Source organism: Microcebus murinus, chromosome 22, assembly GCF_040939455.1.
Source record: "Microcebus murinus isolate Inina chromosome 22, M.murinus_Inina_mat1.0, whole genome shotgun sequence".
Lineage (NCBI taxonomy): Eukaryota > Metazoa > Chordata > Mammalia > Primates > Cheirogaleidae > Microcebus > Microcebus murinus.
In genome coordinates, this window is record NC_134125.1 from 8,127,164 (window position 1) to 8,148,424 (window position 21,261).

Here is a 21,261-nt window from a genome sequence, read left to right on the forward strand (position 1 = left end):
CAGCTACTCAGGAGGCTGAGGCAGTAGCATTGCTTGAGCCCAAGAGTTTGAGGTTGCTGTGAGATAGGCTGATACCATGGCACTCTAGCCCAGGCAACAGAGTGAGACTCTGTCTCAAGAAAAACAAAAAAAGAAAGAAAAGAAAAAAAGAATGAATTATCCAAAAGACACATCTTTAAACAATTAGAAAAAAAAGTAACTGCAAAGTCAATATGGGTTTATATATCAAGCACGCCTGAGTAACCCATTTTCTTTGTGGGTAGAATTACTCGTTATAGTGTATCTGAGATTTTGCCCAAGCATTTTATGAGAAATTTCATGCTATAAAAACAAGAAAATATAACCTGAGTGAAAGCATAATTAAGGTCATTTCTTGCACAAATAAATCTAAGGGAGTGCTAATTAATTTATTAATATTAACTTAGGAATGACTTCTAGTGAAGTGAACCAGCATTCTGACTTGGCACCATTCTGTAAAACACTTTCATTGATGACTTAAAAAAATATAGCTTTTACTGAGGACCGGCCAACATGGGCCACGTGTGCACCAAAACTGTGAAGAAGGCGGGTCATCATCGAGAAGTATTACACGCGTCTGGGAAATGACTTCCACACGGACAAGGACGTGTGCGAGGAGATCGCCATTATTCCCAGCAAGAAGCTCCACAACAAGATAGCAGGCTACGTCACACATCTGATGAAGCGGATTCAGAGAGGCCCGGTGAGAGATATCTCCATCAAGCTGCAGGAGGAGGAGAGAGAGAGGAGAGATAACTATGTCCCAGAGGTCTCAGCTCTGGATCAGGAGATCATTGAAGTAGTTCCTGACACTAAGGAGATGCTGAAACTTTTTGACTTTGGCAGTCTGTCCAACCTGCAGGTCACTCAGCCTACAGTTGGGATGAATTTCAAAACACAACGTGGAGCTGTTTGAATCTTCTCTATGCTGTAATATTTTAATAAACTCGTGACTCACACACACACACACTATATACATATATATATATATATAGTGAGCATATTTATCAAATGTCTGTGTTATCTATTGCTGCATAACAAATCTGCACAAATTAAGTGGCTTAAAATACACATTTTATCTCATAGCTTCTGTGTGTCAGAAGTCTCATGCATGGCTTCACTGGGTCCTCTTCCTCAGGATCTCTCACAAGGATATAATCAAGATGTTGGCCAGGGCTGGGTTCTCTCTCATTTGAAGGCTTAACTGGGGAAGCATTTTGGTTCCAAGCTCGCATAGTTGTTGATGTAATTCAGTTCCATGGGATTGCTACACTGAGCGTCTCAGTTTCTAGGTGTTAGTCAAAGGCTGTACTCAGTTTCTTGCCATGTGAACTTCTGCAAGATGTCCTCTAGCAAGATGGAAGTCACAATCTTATGTAAACAAATCACTGATGTGACATCACCTTTTCTGTACTCTACTGGTCACAGATCTTGCTAAAGGATTACACAAGAGCCTGAATACTCACAGGCAGGGATCACTGGAGGCTATCTTACAGTCTACCTACCACTATGCATTCCTCCAACATGACAAGCACTTTTCCACTTCAGATCATTTGCAATAGATGTTCCTTGTCTTGAATACTCTTCCCCTGGATAGTAATGTAACTGCCTCCTTCTCATTGTTCAAGTATCAGCTCAAATTTCATCTCCTCAAAAATGTAACATTTATCAAATTTCAAAATATCATGCTTATTTGTTGTCTGTTTCCCCCTAGTAGACTACAGCATCCTTGAGGGCAGGTAACTTATCTGTCTCACTCACCCTGGTATCTTCAGTCCCTAAAACAGTGCCTATAATAGGCACTCAGTATTTGTTGAATATTGATTCAATAATGTACGAAAGTTGTAAGGGATCGATGACAGATTTAAGATCTAATAAGATCTAAACATTTCAGAATAATAAGTTTTATGTATTTATCTATTTATTTAGAGATGGGGTCTCTCTCTGTCACCCAGACTGAAACGTACTGTGTGATCATAGTTTATTGTAGCCTTGAACTCTTGGGCTCAAGCGATACTCCCACCTTAGCTGGGAATACAAGCATGAGCCCCAATGCCCAGTAAGTTTTATTTAATAAAAGTTAATAGAAATAAATGTAAGTATACTGTAATTGGGTCTAAAAAACTAACAGGACAGAGATTAAGATGAAAAAGATAGAAACATCTTATTTTAAAAATCTAGAGTGGTGCTATCCAATAGAAATACACTGTGAGTTGCATGTGTAATTTTAAATTTTCTACTGGTAACATTAAAAATGCAAAAAGAAACAGGCTAAAATTAATTTTAATAATATATTTGCTTTAACCTAAGTGTCCAAATTATCAATAAAACCTTTCAGGGGGCTGTACATGGTGGCTCATGCCTGCAATCCTAGCACTTTGGGAGGCCGAGGCAGGATCACTTGAGTCCAGGAGTTTGAGAGCAACCTGGGCAATAGTGAGACCCCCATCTCTACAACAAATTTTTTAAAAAATTAGCTGAGCCTGGTGGTGTGTGCCTGTAGTCCTAGTTACTTGGAAGGCTGAGCAAAGAGGATTGCTTGAGCCCAGGAGTTTCAGGTTGCATGAGCTATGATGGCATCACTGCACTCTAGCCCAGGTGACAGTGAGACCCTATCTCAAAAATAAATGAACAAATAAAAGATAGCTTAGCCTACCTTAAACATGGTCAGAACACTTATATTAGCCTAAAGTTGGGCAAAATCATCTAACACAAAGCCTATTTTATAATAAAGTGTTTAGTATCTCATGAAAAAAACCCCAAAACATTGCAGGGGAAAACAATTAATTAGCTCTATAGGTTGGGAAACTTCCAAAGAGCAATATGAGGGATCTTCAAAAGTTTATATTATATTATATTATTAAAATACTATGCATGGATTTCAATTATTTTGCATCAAAATAAACTTGTATTAACTTGTTACAGCATGTCTGAATGAGATCTAGTTTGAGGCACTAAAAAGCATACCAGTTTGAAAAGAGCTTTATCAGAGCAACAGGAATTCTGCTAAAATTAAAGCGAGAATAAACATCAAATTTATGGTGAAGATTGAGTGGAAGAATGTGAAATCACTGAGGCTTTATGAAAAGTTTAGGAGGACAATGTCCCCAAAGAAACCAGCAGTTTACAAATGGATAACTGATTTAAGAAGGGACGAGATGATTCTGAAGATGAAGCCCACAATAGCAAATCAATTGGTAAGGAAAAAATTAAACTTGTTCCTCCCCTAATTGAAGAGGACCAATGATTAACAGCAGAAACAAAAGACAACACAACACCATAAATACCTCAGTTGGTTCAGCTTACACTATTTTTTTTTTTTTATAGCTTTGTTCTTCTTTTGAATTATTTCCTTTTAATACATTCCTAGGAGGGGTGTCTGATAAGTTACACAGCTCCTGTTTATGTACTGGTGTCTGGCCAAATTTTAATGTTGCTGAAGAACTTCAGATCCTAAGGCAATTCATTAGGCTGCTTCTGACAGCGCCACGTGCGACCAGGAAGTTTGCACAAAAACCACTGTGTCATCATCAAAGAGGGGCGAGGAGAACTCCAGCCTGCAACTGTGATGTTTCCACCACTTGCGATTCTCAGCCAAAAATTTAGTGCTGGACACACAGCGGCTCACAAAAATGGCATCAGACTGGGTGACTAGACATACCAGGGGTTACGAAGGCTGTAACGGAAAGTGAGTTTATCTAGTTACTTATTTCTTTAACACCACATTTTGGAAACTTCAGGGCATAAATGCAGTTCCAAACACAGGGACGTTTCCAGCAGTTAGGTACCTCTACGTGTCTTCAATGGATACATATAAAATTAGATTCAAAGGTGGGCCAGTCGGGCGACTGCCCAGAAAGCCAATCCACGGGCTCTAAGTCCCCCTGACACAGCTGTGAGGCGCAGCGCTGGGGGACGCGTGTGCGCAGGTGAGGCCTCCCTCTCGGCGAAGTGTGAACGCACACCCACCCAACAGGGGGCCAAGGGCATTCAGCAGGACACGGGCGCCCTCGTCGTCCTCGGTCCCCTCTCGCGGCCACTAACAATGCCAGGTTAGGGAGGAACAGAGGGTTGGCCCGGTCCCCTGGGTCCTAGCCACACACAGGGAAATTCAGCCGGGCAGGAAACCCCGGGATCCGAAAGTCAACCGCCCGCTCCGCAGGGCAGGCGCGGGGGCGGCCCGCAGGCCCGGGAAGAGCGGTCGGTACGGGACAGCGCGCCCTGGACAGCGTCGGCGGCCCCGGGCCCCACGTTTGGCAAAAACAATCGAACATTTGGGTGAATTTGTTCCTTTCCTCAGACCCTCACAGGGGTCAGTGTGTCCCCTCGAAGGGGCGGTCCCCTTCGAGAGGGCGGGGGCGCACGCAGGGACGCTCGGAGAGGCGAAGCGCCGGCCTAGACCCGCGCCCGGGACGGGGGAGCGACAGCGCGGAGGCGGCGGGCCTGCATCCTACCTGCGTCCCCGCGCCCGGGCCCCGCACCGGGCCCGCAGCCGCCCGCTCGGCCCCGCACGGCCCCCAGCGGCGCCTCCCGGAGCAGCAGACGCGAGAGCGCGCGGAGCAGGCGCGCCATGTTGCACGCCACCAGCTTACACTATTTTGACTGAAAATTAAAGTTGAGAAAACTTTCTACTCAATGGGTGCCAATACTTTGGCCCAGGTCAGCTGATGACAAAAGCGGGGCATTTAATGGAAATTTTAAACAAGTAGGATCAAGATTCTGAAGCATTTCTTCAAAAAACTGTAACAGATAAAACATGGCTTTATCGGTATGATCCTAAAGACACAATCAAAGCAATGGCCACCAAGAGGTAGAAGTAGTACAAAGCAAAAGCACATTGTTCAAGAACAAAGGTCATGGCAACAGTTTTTTGGAACACTCAAGGCATTCTGCCATTGTCTTTCTGGAGGGCCAAAGAATAATAATATCTGTTTATTATGAGAAGGTTTAGAGAAAGTTAGAGAAAGCTTCAGGGGGTCTTTCTATACCTCAATGCTCCTGTATTTCTCTTATCAAACAAGAGCAACTTTGCAAGAGTTTCAATGGGAAATCATTAGGCATTCATCTTACAATCCTGATTTGGCTCCTTCTGACTTATTTTTGTTTCCTAATCTTAAAAATCTGCAAAGGGCACCAATTTTTCTTCAGTTAATAATATAAAAAAGACTGCATTGTATGGTTAAATTGCCAGGATCCTCAGTTATTTAGGGACAGACTAAATGGTTGGTATCATCAGTTACAAAAGTTTGTATTTTTTATTTTATTTTTTTATTATTTTGAGACAGAGTCTCGCTTTGTTGCCCAGGCTAGAGTGAATGCCGTGGCGTCAGCCTAGCTCACAACAACCTCAATCTCCTGGGCTCAAGCAATCCTGCTGCCTCAGCCTCCAGAGTAGCTGGGACTACAGGCATGAGCCACCATGCCTGGCTAATTTTTTCTATATATATTAGTTGGCCAATTAATTTCTTTCTATTTATAGTAGAGACGGGGTCTTGCTCTTGCTCCGGGTGGTTTCGAACTCCTGACCTCGAGCAATCCACCCACCTCGGCCTCCTAGGGTGCTAGGATTACAGGCGTGAGCCACCGCGCCCGGCCTGTATTTTTTATTTTTATTTTTATTTTTTTTACTTTTTTTTTTTTTTTTTTTGACCACTGATGTCAGGTAGTGTATTTTTTATTTTTATCTTTACTGAGCACCTCGTAGGTGCCAGACACTGTTCTAGGTACTTAGAGATATATCATAGCAAACAAAACAGACCAAAACAACAACAAAAACAAAAACAAAAACCCCAGCCCTCATGGGAAATAGATAATAAACAAAATAAGCAAATTACATAGTATGTAACAACTTGAAAAGTACTATGGAGAAAAAAATTACAGAGAGAAGGGAAATCGAAAGCAGGGAACTATCAGGGAGGAGCACTTTTTAAAAGCATGGTCAGGATAGGCCTCCATAGGAGGTTGACATCTGAGCAAACACTTGAGGGAAGTGAAGGAGTCAGCCATGTTGATATCTTGAAACAAACATTTTAGAGGGAGAAGGTCAGTGCAAAGACCTTGAGGCAGGAACATCCTTATGTGTACCAGGGATATCAAAGAGGTCAGTGAAACTGCAGCCTCACTGGCTTGATGTTAGGAGAAAAATAGGAGAGTTTATATATTAATTGCCTTAGCAGACCCATGCCACTTTTCTTCCTCCTCACTTCAGTTGTGAAATTGAGTCATGTGAACACTCACATAACATGCCCCTTTCACTTTACCTCCATATAATACGCAGGTTGAGCCTTTTGATTTTCCACATCAGTGTCAACTGTGGGTTTTAATAACTTCTGAAATATGGCAGAACTATACCTAGTTTATTTTTGTAAAATATCGTCAGGGTCCTAAAGCCAGGAATCTAATCATGTCATAAGGGAACTAACTAGGACTAGACCACTATTAAAAGAAAGGGAAGAATGTTTGGGAAAAAAAAAAGATTCAAGCAATCACTTTTGCAAAACATAGCAGAAGTACCAGTATTTCCTTTCCCTCTCCAACCAATCCACTTCCTTTACTTCTTTCACAACCTACTTCTAAACTACACATGATTAGAAAGTAACCACTGTAGTTCATAGCCATTTCACTCTCTTCTATAATTTGTCTGTGTAGCTCATTTAATTAATTAATTTTTTTATGGTAGAAACCATAAAAATCATTGGCTGCAACGCAAATGTAAAAGGAGGGGATAGGATAGGACAGCCCCCGCTCGTGGAGCGGCATCTGTCATCCCTGCTGCTGCCCTCGGCTCATTTAAATATTAGGGTGAACTCTAAATAAATTTTTCTGAAATTCCTCCCAAACACCTATGCACCTTGGTCTCTTTCTCTCAAAATCTCTATCAAATTGAGCAGGTTGTCCAAGATTGGATCCTTTTATCTTTGATGACTATTTTATATTCACATTTATTGGACAAATATAATGGTTAATTATGGCACTGAGTCTCTCATAATGTTATATTCTCTTACCCTCATATTCATTTGTTCAAGTCTTGTGAATTCTACCCTACAAAAGTTTCTCAATTCAATTAAAAAAAAATTACATATATACAAAAAAAAAAAAAGTTTCTCAATTCCATCCTTACTTCTTCAACCCTACTGTTACATCCTATTGCCAGACCTTAACCTCTCCCACCTAGACTATTTCAATAGACCCTTAACTGGCCTCCCTGCCTTCAGCCTTCTCCCTTCCAATCAATTCCCTTCATTCCTGAGAGATGCTTTTACACACGAACCTGAAATCATTTCTTTGACCTATACGTCCTAAAAGGAAAAACAAACCTGACATCACTCTCCTGGTTAAAACCCCTGGTGGCTCCAAACCCTTAGTGAGACCCTTTAGAATCTGCCTCAGATTTACCTCAACCAGTTCCCCAACATGTCTGTGCATACTTTTCCCTCTGCTAGAAATAGCTTGTTTCCCTTTGCCTCATTAATGCCCCCTCTTCTTTCAAGATAGAGGTATAAAATCATCTCCTGTAACTTTCTCTGATCCTACGGAGCAGGACTGACTCTCCATTTGTGTTTTCACAATACCCTAATATAGTCTTATTTTATAGCAATGACACTGTATTAGCTATATTTTTACTCCTGTGTCTTCTCCTCCCCTAACGCGGTGAGTTCCTTCAGCACAGAACTGTCTCGTTAATTCGTTTATCTCTACTCTGTAGTCTCACAGGCAAAGCCAAGATCTGGCATAAACTACACACTGAACAACTATCTGTTGAATAGAATTAGGCTTTTTTTTTTTTTTTTTTTAATTTTACAGAAGCCTAGGGCATAGCTGGGCAGACACTCAGCTTTCAGTGAAGCTGACCGCTCACCTCAGAGCAGGCCTGACTGCGCCCCGACAGCCGAGTCTGGCCGACCAGCCCAGGTGAGCAGTGAACAGCTGACAGACTAAGGGAAGTGGCAGAGTCTGACTGACTAGGGATAGTGGATAGACTTGACTAACAGGCTAACCGAGGGTAGTAGCGGGTCCCAACCGACTACCTGATGGACCAAAGGTAGGAAGAAATGATGGCTGGCCTGGTCATCCCAGAAGAGGAGGAAAGACAGCAAAGCAATTCCTGTGGCGATGCCACCCACACGGTTCGCGCCTCTCCTCACGCGGAGGAGGACGGGAACTGGACTAGCCCACCGCGAGTCTCGCCGAGTGCGCTTGCGCGGCAGTTCCATTCAGCCCCTCCCCACGTGGCCCCGCCCTCTCCCCCTGGGCGGTGCGAGCTTCGCCGAGTGCGCGTGCGCGGAAGTCCCATTTCCTTGCTCCTCACGCGGCCCACTAGCTCCCGCCCGGCTTTTGCCCTAGGCCGGCGTGGGTCTCTCGGGGTGTGTACGTGGGCGCGGGCGCGAGTCCGCCCTCCTGGTCACGTGACCCTTGCCTCCGAGTTGGTCGCTACAGGTTTCCTACCTCCAGCTCCTGAAATCTGGCGTTATGGCTGCCGCCGTCCCCTGCGGCACTTCTGTCTCTCCCCTGCTCTTCCTTCTGGGCCTCCTGCTGCTCTGTGCTCCGCATGGCGGCAGCGGCCTGCACACCAAGGGCGCCCTCCCCCTGGATACAGTCACTTTTTACAAGGTAAGGGGGGCGGCGGACATCGCGCGCAGGTGTAGCCAGGGCCTCTGTGGGCGACGCTGGACACCGAGGACTGGCGAGAGGTGGTTTGTAGTACCGATCCCGAGGCTTCCCACCACCATCCTGTAGGCTCAGTGGACTCTGAACCTGGGGCATATCGTGACTACGGGGACACGCACGCTCCGGGGGTCCCGGCGCACCCTGGCTTTTGCAGCGTTTATACTTCCTCTTTTGCAAAGCAGCGGTTGAGGGAACTAGGAGTCCCTTCCCTTTACCTATGAGAAGGGGGCGGTGCCAGGGGAAGACTCAACCCTAGAGTCCCAAGTGTGAGAACAGGCAGTGTGAGGTCGATGCCACCAGGCTCGCGGCTGTGGTAAGGGAGGGGAGATGGCAGGGAGGATGGCGGGGAGAACTCGGTGCCTTAGCATGCATTTCTGTGCCCCTCTTCCTGAGTGTGGATTGCGGCCTGCTTTGCAGTGTGCAAAACAACGATCAGGTAGCATGCATCTCCTTGAAAAGTGCAAGCGTTAAGAATACGGTTCAGCTCAACCACTCCTTAAGGAACATCTTGGGTCTGGAAACAAAATGAATAATATCAGAGCAAGGCATGGAAGAATTTGCCACTATGTCCCCCAGGAATCTGGAGTCCTGGCTTAGGTAAATGGATGGTTGGAAATGTTGAAGGCCGAATGTAACACCACAGTACCAATCCCTTCTTGTTCCTGTGTTCACCCACTAGTAGTTTTTAACTTTCTTTAGGAGGTGGGCAAGCTAAGTGTTGCCAGAGACACAGTCGTTTTATTTTCTTGGTTTGTACCCATTTTAGGGAAGTGAAACCTAGAACTGGAGTTCTAAATCTGGAGTGGTTGAATCTTCCTGTTTTCAAGTGTTCCCTGTCGTGGACTTGGTACTTGTAGCTCATTCAAGGCAAAGTTTCAGGAATTTAAAAGTGTAGGAATGGCTGCTTTGTTGCTTGTCAGGCACACCCCACAGCACCCTATGCTCTATTGGCAAAGTGACACCTACCTTACCCAGCTCCATTGGGAATTGGGTAACATCACACACCAAGTGTGAATCAAAGGGAAACTAGGCACCATAAAGTTAACAGCATTTCTTACTAAGACCACCTTAGTCTAGGCTAACATTACCGTAGCCTTCTCACTGATCTCCCAGCTTTCACTCTTGAGCCTCCACACCCTAGCCTAAGTCCTAGAGGATTTGACCTCCTTGCTTCCCTCTCCTCTCTTCCAACCATTCTCTTCCTCTGTCCTTTGAATGTTCCTAGCTCATTACTGCCTTATGGCGTTTGCACTAGCTGTTCCTGGTGATTGAAATATTCTTTGCCTAATCTTTGAAAGGCTGGTTACTTCACGTCATTCTGGTTTAGGTCAGGCGTCCTCAAACTATGGCCCGATGGCCACATGCGGGTGTTTTTGCCCGTTTGATTTTTTACTTCAAAATAAGGTATGTGCGGTGTGCGTAGGAATTTGTTCATAGTTTTTTTTAAACTATAGTCTGGCCCTCCAACAGTCTGAGGGACAGTGAACTGGCCCCTTGTTTAAAAAGTTTGAGGACCCCTGGTTTACATTAAGACTTCCTAAGTTTAATCAGACTTCCTGAGACAGGATTGCTTAGGCCAGGGTTCAAGACCAGCCTAGGCAACATAACGAGACCCATTTCTACAAAAAAAAATAGAAAAATAAGCCCAGCATTGTCGCTTGGGCCTGTAGTCCCAGCTACTCGGGAGCCTGAAGCAGGAGGATCACTTGAGCCCAGGAGTTTGAAGCTGCAGTGAGCTCTGATGACGCCACTGCACTCTAGTCCAGGCAACGGAGTGAGACCCTGTCTCAAAAAATAAAGTGCCATTCATATTACCCTGTTTTATTTCTCTGTAGAGTGCTCATCACTGATTTTTTTTTCCTTGTCTGTTTTACCATCTTTCTTTCACACTGCAATATTGCTGTGTTTACTTAGAATGATGTCTGGCACATGATAGGCCCTTAGTAACATTTTTTTGTTTTGTTTTTGTTTTTTAAAGAGATGGGTTCTCACAATGTTGCCCAGGCTGGCCTCAAACTCCTGGCCTCAAGTGATCCTCCTGCCTTGGCTTCCCAAATTACAGGCATGAGCCACCACATCCAGCCTAGTAACTTTTTATTCAATGAACAAATGAATGAGTAATGAATTTATGTGTACTTTGGAAAAACAAGTTGTCTAACTAGTTAATGGTAGAGCTGATTTCTACTCACTGGACACTGACAGCTGACAGGAAGTGGATGAGGAACAGAGACTTCTAAACAAATTCAGATAATAAGAAAAAATTCTTTATGCAAGTGTTTGCCATTCAAAACCATTCTGCCTTACCCTGGTAGCTAAGGATGTGAAAATAAAAAATTCTATTCCAGTGTTAGACCACTGTATGATTGTTAATATTATTCTATAATATAAGTGTAGGCCCCTTGAAGGTAGGTATCCTGTGTTGTACTTTAAAAAAATTTTTTCCCCCTGGACATGTAGCATCTGCTACCAAAGCTTCCAGAGTACTGTCCATTCATCATATATTTTCAGAGCATCTGCCAAGCACTATTGAGTGCTAGGGATAAAGCAGAAAACAGGTCAGACGAGGTCTTTATTCTCATAAATGTACATTCTATTGGAGAGGACAGAAAACAAACAAGCAAATAAGGATGATTAATGCAGTGAAGAAGATACAGCAGGGGAATGATACCAGAGTATGATGGAAATGAAGCAATATTTGATGGTCTGATTGCAGGAGTCCTCATTAGGAAGGGACGTTTGATCTGAGCCTTGAATAATAAAGACATGACCAGGGAAAGGGCATTCCAGCCAGCAAAGAGCAAATGAAAAAGCCCTGAGTGGGAGTAAGTTTAGTGTGCTGGACTGAAATAAGGCCAGTTGGGCCACAGGGATGTGATCTGATTTATATTTTAAGTCTTCTCTGCTTTTAGGCTGTCAGAGCTCAGACTTTTTGGCATCTGAGGATGACCTGTTATGGTGGCTTCTCCTCTGTGGTCCTAGGCAGTGTTAAATATTTTTAAAAACCTAAAGCCAAGTAAACATCAATATATAGTAAAAGACAAGGAATAAAAAACATTTAAGTTTCTTTGCCTGCAGCTGGAATTATGTCAGCCCGACATGATTTTTGACAGTGATTACCTATGATTAAAAAAAACTTAGGCTAGGTGCGGTGGCTCACCCCTGTAATCCTAGCACTCTGGGAGGCCGAGGCAGGTGGATTGCTCAAGGTCAGGAGTTCAGAACCAGCCTGAGCAAGAGTAAGATCCCATCTCTACTATAAATAGAAAGAAATTAATTGGCCAACTAATATATATAGAAAAAATTAGCCGGGCATGGTGGCGCATGCCTGTAGTCCCAGCTATTCGGGAAGCTGAGGCAGCAGGATTGCCTGAGCCCAGGAGTTTGAGGTTGCTGTGAGCTAGGCTGACACCATGGCACTCACTCTAGCCTGGGCAACAAAGCAAGACTCTGTCTCAAAAAAAAAAACAAAAAAAAACTTGACAGTACTGATTACTTGGGTTAGAGAAACAAAAAAATTGAGGAGAGGGGAGGAAGGCAGTATTATTGACCCTAATAAGGATACTTGTTAGATAAAATTTGTACATTTCGAGAAACCACCAAAAGGAAGTCCTTGGGTCCTCAGTAAATTAAACCTAGACTTAGCATATGAACCCTGCATTTCCACTCCTAGGTTCTAGCCAAAAGAATTGCATACAGGTGTCCAAACAAAAATGTGCATGTGAATGTTTATAGCAGCGCTATTCACCACAGCCAAAAGGAAGGAAACAACCCAAATATCCATCAACTGATGAGTTGATAAATAAAGTGTGGTTTGTCCATACAGTAGAATATTTGGTCATAAAAAGAAATGAAGTGCTGATATGTGCTACAACATGAATGAACCTTGAAAACACCCTAAGTGAAAGAAGCCAAACACAAAAGGCCACATGGTATATGATTCCATCAGAATAGACAGGAAGATCTATAGATCTGTAGAGACAGGAACCTAGGTTAGTGCTTGCTAGGGTTGGGAGGAGGAAGCCTGGGAAGTGACTGCTTAAAAGGTACAGGGTTTCTTAGGCCGGGTGTGGTGGCTCATGCCTGTAATCCTAGCTCTCTGGGAGGCTGAGGTGGGCGGATTGCTCAAGGTCAGGAGTTCGAGGCCAGCCTGAGCAAGAGCGAGACCCCGTCTCTACTATAAATAGAAAAATTAATTGGCCAACTTATATAGAAAAAATTAGCCAGGCATGGTGGCACATGCCAGTAGTCCCAGCTACTCGGGAGGCTGAGGCAGTAGGATTGCTTGAGCCCAGGAGTTTGAGGTTGCTGTGAGCTAGGCTGATACCACAGCACTCACTCTAGCCTGGGCAACAAAATAAGACTCTGTCTCAAAAAAAAAAAAAAAAAAGTACAGGGTTTCCTTTTGGGGAGATGAAAATGTTCTGGCACTAGATAGTAGTGATGGTTGTACACCCCTGTTAATACACTAAATCCTACTGAATTGTACACTTTAAAATATGACTATTATGGGAATTTTACCACAATTAAAACAAATGTCTTGGGCCTGTCAATTTAGGACCCAGAGATCTAGCCAAAGGGAGCTATGTTTAGGGAGAGGATATTGTTCCAAGCCTGGCCTCTCTAGCCAAAACGTCCTCCATGGTGCCAACTCTGTTGTAGATGGTTTTGTTTTTGTCAGGTTTCTGATTCAGTGTTACTGAGAGAGTACTTCTAGGATCATGGGCATAGCAGGAGCCACTGTAGTGTGCGAAGGGTCTCCTTAGCCTTCCCAAAAGGAAGGCTGGAGGAGAAGACCTTAGTATGTCGACAGCTTTATGCTGGACAGGGTTGTATATATCTGTAACTGATGTGAACAGGTACTCAGTGGGGTGCCCTGCACCTAGCAGGTGCTCACTAAATTATCAAATGAATTAGTTGGTGAATGAATATTAGTTTGTGAGAGCTTTTCTCCCTTGTTAGGCTTGTTTCCACTCTGTTTCTTAAGCAGGGGCCCCTTGGGAAGGGGAATTAGCTCTCAAAAGTCCCCAGAACACCCCACTTGCTCAACTCTATACACCCTCAGGTCATTCCCAAAAGCAAGTTCGTCTTGGTGAAGTTCGACACACAGTACCCCTACGGTGAGAAGCAGGATGAGTTCAAGCGTCTTGCTGAAAACTCGGCCTCCAGCGATGATCTCTTGGTGGCAGAGGTGGGGATCTCAGGTATGGACAAGTCCAGGACAACTGGGGAGGGCAGCGAGGAAGGAAGCTAGGAATTTCCCAGCACCTTTTCTTCTGTGCCATTCTCAGCATATAAGTGGGTTTATGGCCTCTCAAAGATTCTGGTGCCCACAGTAAGCTTAGCCTGAGCAGATCCTTAGCCTTGTAGGTACTTGAGGGAAGGGAACCCCTCTTCCTTTACCCTCCACTCGACATTAAACTGTAAGAACTTTGAGTTCTCCTTGTAGGAAACACTTGGCAGGGGGGTAACATTGGCAGGTCTTCTGACTTCATTTTAGCTTTTGTAACCAAAATTATTGGGGTTTTGGCTTTACCACAAATGCACTGGTGCTGCCACTAATCCAAAGGCACCTTTTAACCACAATGACAGTTTTAATAATAGTCACCAACATTTAGTGGTTTACAATGTAAAGATCTGCATACACACTGCATTTTTTTTTTTTAAAGAGATGGGGTCTTGCTCTCTTGCCCAGGCTAGAGTGCAGTGGCACAATGATAGTTCACTGCAGCCTCGAACTCCTGGGCTAAAAGGGATCCTCTCACCTCAACCTCCCACCATGCCCTGCTACATTTTTTATTTTTTTAGAGCTGGGATCTCACTGTATTGCCTAGGCTAGTCTCAAACTCCTGGCTTCAAGAGATCTTCCTGCCTCGGCCTCCTGAGTAGCTGGGATTACAAGCATGAGCCATCATGCCCAGCACACACTGCATTTTTAATCTTCACTTGAACCTTGCCTGAGAAGCAGGATGTATTATCTCCATTTTATACTCAAGGAAAAACTGAAGCTCAAGAAGTTTAAATGACTTCTCTCAGATTGTGGAATATGCAGTGGCTCATCCAGAACTCTACCTGTATTTAGTTCCAGGCAGTGGATTATTTCTTACCTGTCTCACTTTCCTCCCAACTGGGATGGCCCCATTCCCTAGTAACCTGGGGGACCTACTAGAAAATTTGGTCCTGGGTAAAGATGGCTAGCACACCTCTCCAGGGAAGTCAGGCAGTTTTGACTCAACTTCAGGCCAACTACCTTGGTGCTTTTAGAATAACAACAGTAGTAATAGCTAACATTTATCGAATGTTTACTGTGTGCCGGGCCACTGTGCTGAGTGTTCTACACATGTTTCATCCCTGTGACAACTCCACAAAGGAAGTACTATGGTTTCATTACTCCCATTTTTCAACTGAAAAAACTAATTCCTAGAAAAGTAACTTGCTCAAGATTGCGGAACCGTTAAGTGGCAGAATTAGGATTGGAACCCCAGATTTCCAACATTACCACTTGTTGGTCTTGGCCATTTCTTTTTGGCAAAAGTGTAAGAAACCAGTTGTCACAGCATCAGTCCTTGGGACTGCTGTTGCCTGTTAGGAAGGACATTGGAAATACTAACAGCAGCTACCCCATATTAAGCACTTAACTCTGCCAGGTCTCATGTACCTATTTCTTCATTCCCTTCCTCTCTCACTAAGCCCCAACCAGATTGGCCTTTGTAATTGTTTTTTGGTGGTTTTTTTTTGAGACAGAGTCTCACTCTCTTGTCCAGCTAGAGTGCCCTGGCGTCAGCCTTGCTAACAGGAACCTCAAACTCCTGGGCTTAAGCAATCCTTCTGCCTCAGCCTCCTGAGTGGCTGGAACTACAGGCATGTGCCACCATGCCCGGATAATTTTTTCTATATATTTTAATTGGCCAATTAATTTTCTTTCTATTTTTAGTAGAGACGGGGTCTTGCTCTTCTCAGGCTGGTTTCGAAACTCCTAACACTGCGCCTGGCCTGGCTTATGTAATTGTTAAGTGCACTGAGCTCGATCCTGTCTCAGAGTGTATGCACGTGCAGTCCTTTCTGTCTGAGAGACACTCTCCCCAGATTTTCATGTGGCTTGCTTCTTGACATCCAGGTCACCCAGCCGATGTCATCTCCATAAGGAGGCCCTACCCAGTCACTCTGTCACCTTGCCCTGTTTATTTTCATCATGGCACTAATAATTTATGTTCATTTGTTTATTATCTCTCTTCTCACCCTTAGAAGAATATAAGTTCCTTGAGGTCAGAGAGCTTGATACTCTTAATTACCACTAGATCCCCAGCACCTAAAGCAGTATCTGGCATACAGTGGGCATATAATAAATATTTCCTGCCCTGAGTTCTTCATGGTCTTGTTCCTCATATCTGATTTCTGTTCACAGATTATGGTGACAAGATGAACATGGAGCTGAGTGAGAAATACAAGCTGGACAAAGAAAGCTATCCAGTCTTCTACCTCTTCCGGGATGGGGACTTTGAGAACCCAGTCCCATATAGTGGGGCAGTTAAGGTTGGTGCCATTCAGCACTGGCTAAAGGGGCAAGGGGTCTACCTAAGCATGCCTGGTTGCCTGCCTGCATATGACTCCCTGGCTGGGGAGTTCATCAGGGCCTCTGGCGTGGAGGCCCGCCAGGCTCTCTTGAAGCAGGGGCGTGACAGCCTCTCAAGTGTGAAGGAGACTGAGAAGAAGTGGGCTGAGCAATACCTGAAGATCATGGGGAAGATCTTAGACCAAGGGGAGGACTTCCCAGCATCAGAGATGACTCGGATTGCCAAACTGATAGAGAAGAACAAGATGAGCGACGGGAAGAAGGAGGAGCTCCAGAAGAGTTTAAACATCCTGACTGCCTTCCAGAAGAAAGGGGCTGAGAAGGAGGAGCTATAAAAAGGCCCATTAAGGTTTTCCAGGGTTTGGTTGGGGTGGGAAGGGGAGACTTAACTGCTGGCTGTGAGACCCTTTGTGGAATGTAAGGGAGTGGTGGAAAAAGTGCCACTGCACCAGAATTCTGAGCCCTGAGTATGTCTGGACATTGATGCTGATGTGACCATGCTATAGCCAGTCTGGGGAGAGCTGAAAAACTTAGACGGATGGCTAGTGAAGTGCTCCTCAGAAGGAACTGGTGCTATAAAGAGGTGTGTACTACCCAGGACCTTGACAGGTGTAATTCTAATCCAATTAAAGTTTCGGTGTTTGGGTTAAGTGGACCTAAAGCCATTCAATTTTCTTTTTCAACTTATACTTTGGCCTATGACTTGCTTTCCTCTTTGGTTTGTTGTTGTTACTGTGTTTTGCTTTCTTCTTTGAATCAAAGCTGGTATGGATGGACTCCACTCTCCCAGGGTAACAAACTGTCCTGGTAACACTGTGGAAACTGGTCCAAGTTCAAGGCATACCTTTCTTTGCTTTGTTATTTTCCAGTGATATTCAGACTCAGTTGGACTGAGTAGTAAAATGTGTTGCCGAGTTTCTGGTCCTTAAAACTTAGCAACAGTGAACCACAGTATAACTATTTTTCATGTTCTATGACATATGAGGTCTGTCTGGAAAGGATTCAGCCATTGTTACATTACATTGTCATATTACATGACCGGATAGACCTTGTACATACAGCAAATTTTAGTTTTACTGATATAATCTATTTTGACATTGGGTTTAGGTGGTTAAATGATATAATTCAGTCCAATCTGAAAGTTGAAAAAAAGATTGTTTTCCATCTAAGTTACTTTGTCTCTGCCAGTCACTCAGTAAATATCAACTTCTCAAAAGCAGAGTACAAAGCACTGTTTTCTGAATCTTCTCTCGGGAATTATGAGCAGTTACCTGCAAAAGTGAGCTTCATGACAGCCCTACTATTTGAAAGTCTCATCAGACTGCAGTTCTGGGAATATGTCTAAATTGTACTCACACAAATTTAAGTTGAATGGAGTTGGCAAATAAAACCTTGGATTGGGCCGGGTGTGGTGGCTCATGTCTGTAATCCTAGCACTCTGGGAGGCCGAGGTGGGCGGATTGCTCGAGGTCAGGAGTTCGAAACCAGCCTGAGCAAGAGCAAGACCCCATCTCTACTATAAAATAGAAAGAAATTAATTGGCCAACTAATATATATAGAAAAAATTAGCCAGGCATGGTGGCACATACCTGTAGTCCCAGCTACTCGGGAGGCTGAGGCAGGAGGATTGCTTGAGCCCAGGAGTTTGAGGTTGCTGTGAGCTAGGCTGATGTCACAGCACTCATCTAGCCTGGGCTGAGACTCTGTCTCAAAAAAAAAAAACCAAAACCTTGGATTGTTCATTTTCCTCCATTTATCCAGATGGTATTTAAAGAACTTAAAGAGTCACTGAAAACAAAAAATAGAGGAAAATCCATGTGTTGAATTAGATGGAACAAAAAATTGGGGTAGCTTAGGCTAACAATGGAAACCAACTACCATGTTTTCCCGAATATAAGACCTACCCATAAAATAAGCCCTAGCCGGATTTCTAAGCATTTGCGCAATATAAGCCCCACCCTGAAAATAAGACCTAGTGATGGGCGTGGCTATGGAGCATATCTGCACAACCCATGCATTTCGACACGGAGCAGTAAAGATGAGCAGCCCTTCTCATCTACCCCATGAAAGCTACATTGCTCGACATGAGAGACTGGGGGCAATGGTTCTAAAGGGAATAGAGTTGCAAGAAATTCAGGATGGAATTCAGGGTTTGGAGAGTTATGATGATGTTCCAGAAGAAGACGACTTAACTATATTTGAATAAATGTAGATTGTTGTACCATACTTAAAAAAAAACAACACATCCCCTAAAAATAAGCCCTAGAGTGTCTTCTTAAGGAAAAATAAATATAAAACCCAGTCTTATTTTCAGGGAAACACAGTAGGTAAAAGATGTTCAAACGTAAACATCCACAGCCATCATATGTACTCTACATACAATGAAGAATTATACTTAAGATGTTTAGTCTATAATTTCAATATTCTCCCTTTCTCATCATTTCAATTCTAATTGAAACTTCTAGATCTTTTTGGATGCTTCTTACAGGTAAAATAGCTTTTGCTGTTCTAGTTTTTTCCATCTTCATCATGTAAAGATCACTTCTAAAAGGTAATTCAGTGTTTTATGGACATGAGAGTAAAACAACAGATGGCAGGTAGGGAAAGGACTCTCAAACTCAAGGTATCTACACTCCTAAATGTGGTCTAATCTCATCTGGATTCTCAATTGTGAGAAGAATGAAAGGAAGGTAGCAGTTCATCCACAGATAGTTTATTGGATGGGTGCAGGCTGGGTATCGTTATTTATAACCCCAGGGTCTTTAGTTGAAGAAACATGAACTATTGGGCCATGAAACATGGACTATTGTCCATGAACTATTATTAGACATGACAACTAGAATATCATGTCAGAGGCCCTTTGTTATCAAATATTTTTCATTAATGATGGGCCTTCTTTCCAGCTCAGAGTCGAGTAATTTGCATACGCCACATAAAATTCAGTCTTCCCTGACACTTAAATGGATTCCTTCTGCTTCTTGGCATCTAATAAATTATGCTGTGGCTCAAGTGCTGCTGTTCATACTCACAAAGGCTATGGACTATCATCCCAGAATCAAAGTACTTAGAATTTTAAGAGAATTTCCTGAGAACAAAGCAAAGCAGACACTGAATTCTTCAACATGAAGAATTGTGTCCTCAGGAACTTAAAAGTTATCTCAAATGGTGCTAAGAATAATTTTAATTTACAAATAGTCCTTGGTAATTGGTGCTACAAAAAAATGTTGTGAGTTGGAATCGCATCAGGAAAGATTATTCATGGAGAACTAAGGTAGCAAGTGGGATTTTGAACATGCCCATCAAGATAAAGTGGGCCAAGTGTGGTGGCTTACACCTATAATCCCAGTACTTTGGAAGGCCAAGGCAGGACCCCTTGAACTCAGGAGTTCAAGGCTGTGGTGAGCTATGATGATGCCACTGCACTCCAGCCTGGGCAACATAGCAGAACCACGATTTATAAAAAAGACTAACAATGTGAAATGTTGTAGGGGGATCTGGACTTTAGCTCATTTCGTCAATGCTTAAGAGTATGAATCGTTTGCAGGAGACGTGGATCCCAACCCTTACTTGCAATAACTGCTGTAAGAACCCCACAAATCATTTGTATAGGTGCAACATTTGGCTGAGGTAACCCTCCATCATTATGAAATACATGTCTGCATCAAGAAAGTGATAGCATCTTAAAAAACAGGGAACATAAAGTATAAACCCAAGCCCATCTTTTGGGGGAAATATTAAGAATGGCAGTGGGTGAATCCAAATACCTGCCTTTTGTTAAAAGAAGAACAACACTGGGGATGGAGTAAATTTATAACCAAAGAAGTAGGCAAAAACTCACTCTTCAGGACTCATGTCAGGGGACTTAATATTATAGGACAGAAAATAAACTAGGAGGAAAAACAAACATATCCCTATTTACCCTGTGTTGTCAACATGCCTGAGTATATGTTGAATTTCAGCTTGTGGGTTCAAGTACCATTGGATAAATCATGTCATCAGCCTGCCTGAAATCTTCCAGTAACTTCCCACTAAGTTCAGAATAAAATCTCATTCCTTCCCCTGGCTACAGGATCCTGACTGGTCTTTTCCTCACTCTACTTTCTATCTCAGTCCATTACTTTCATAAGTCCTAGGCAGTTGAGCCTTTTTCCAGTCATTGGAATATGCTAAGCAGTTTCCTGCCTTGGGGCAGTTACACTTGGATTCCTTTTTCCATTGACTGACTCTTCATCATTCAGGTCAGATGTCACCACCTCTCGAGAAGTCCTCTCATGACCCAGTCTGAAGTGACCCTATAGACACTCTTACCACATACTCTGATTTACTTTATTAAACAGGACTTAATTACAAACTTAATATTTTTATGGCTTCTCACAGCCACTAACTAGGATATAGGGTGTCATTTACCATTATGTCAGCAGAGCCTAGACTGGAATCTGGCATTGACCTAATGAGTGCTCAATAGATAAATACTGAATTAATGTAAGTATGGAAGGTACTACCCTTTTTTTTTTTTTGAGACAGAGTCTCGCTTTGTTGCCCAGGCTAGAGTGAGTGCCGTGGCGTCAGCCTAGCTCACAGCAACCTCAAACTCCTGGGCTCGAGTGATCCTTCTGCCTCAGCCTCCCGGGTAGCTGGGACTACAGGCATGCGCCACCATGCCCGGCTAATTTTATATATATATATCAGTTGGCCAATTAATTTCTTTCTATTTATAGTAGAGACGGGGTCTCGCTCTTGCTCAGGCTGGTTTTGAACTCCTGACCTTGAGCAATCCGCCCGCCTCGGCCTCCCAAGAGCTAGGATTACAGGCGTGAGCCACAGCGCCTGGCCGGTACTACCCTTTTAAACTGAAAAGACTGCTTGGAACAAAAATTCCAAATCTTCAAATATTAGAACTTTTCTGCAGATATAGCACTCAACACAAAATTGAGATGAATTACATCATTCAGAAAGTTGTGGCTTCTAACAATTTGAACAAAAATGAACCAGGCAGAAATGCCAAC

General features: G+C 43.5%; 1 protein-coding gene and 1 pseudogene across 2 annotated transcripts; both read left to right on the plus strand.

The window, feature by feature from the left end:
• Positions 1–531: 531 nt before the first annotated feature.
• On the plus strand, positions 532–978 carry LOC142863467 (small ribosomal subunit protein eS17-like; annotated as a pseudogene).
• Positions 979–8,267: 7,289 nt separating this feature from the next.
• On the plus strand, positions 8,268–16,910 carry ERP29 (endoplasmic reticulum protein 29). 2 transcript variants are annotated; one of them, XM_012778368.3, is made up of 3 exons: positions 8,275–8,628; positions 13,748–13,886; positions 16,088–16,910. In XM_012778368.3, the coding sequence occupies exons 1-3, from the start codon at positions 8,488–8,490 to the stop codon at positions 16,588–16,590; spliced, it is 783 nt and encodes a 260-aa protein (XP_012633822.1). In that variant the 5' UTR covers positions 8,275–8,487; the 3' UTR covers positions 16,591–16,910. The 2 variants fall into 2 exon arrangements, with proteins under 2 accessions (XP_012633823.1, XP_012633822.1); XM_012778369.3 differs by lacking the exon at positions 13,748–13,886 and having other exon boundaries at positions 8,268–8,628.
• Positions 16,911–21,261: the final 4,351 nt, after the last annotated feature.

What these genes read in the sequence shown, in the direction of transcription:
- ERP29 (XM_012778368.3), top strand. Translation starts at nt 8,488, where the DNA reads ATGGCTGCCGCCGTCCCCTGCGGCACTTCTGTCTCTCCCCTGCTCTTC. An exon ending in ATACAGTCACTTTTTACAAG is followed by an intron (nt 8,629 to 13,747) that starts GTAAGGGGGGCG and finishes ATACACCCTCAG; the next exon opens with GTCATTCCCAAAAGCAAGTT. An exon ending in GGCAGAGGTGGGGATCTCAG is followed by an intron (nt 13,887 to 16,087) that starts GTATGGACAAGT and finishes TTCTGTTCACAG; the next exon opens with ATTATGGTGACAAGATGAAC.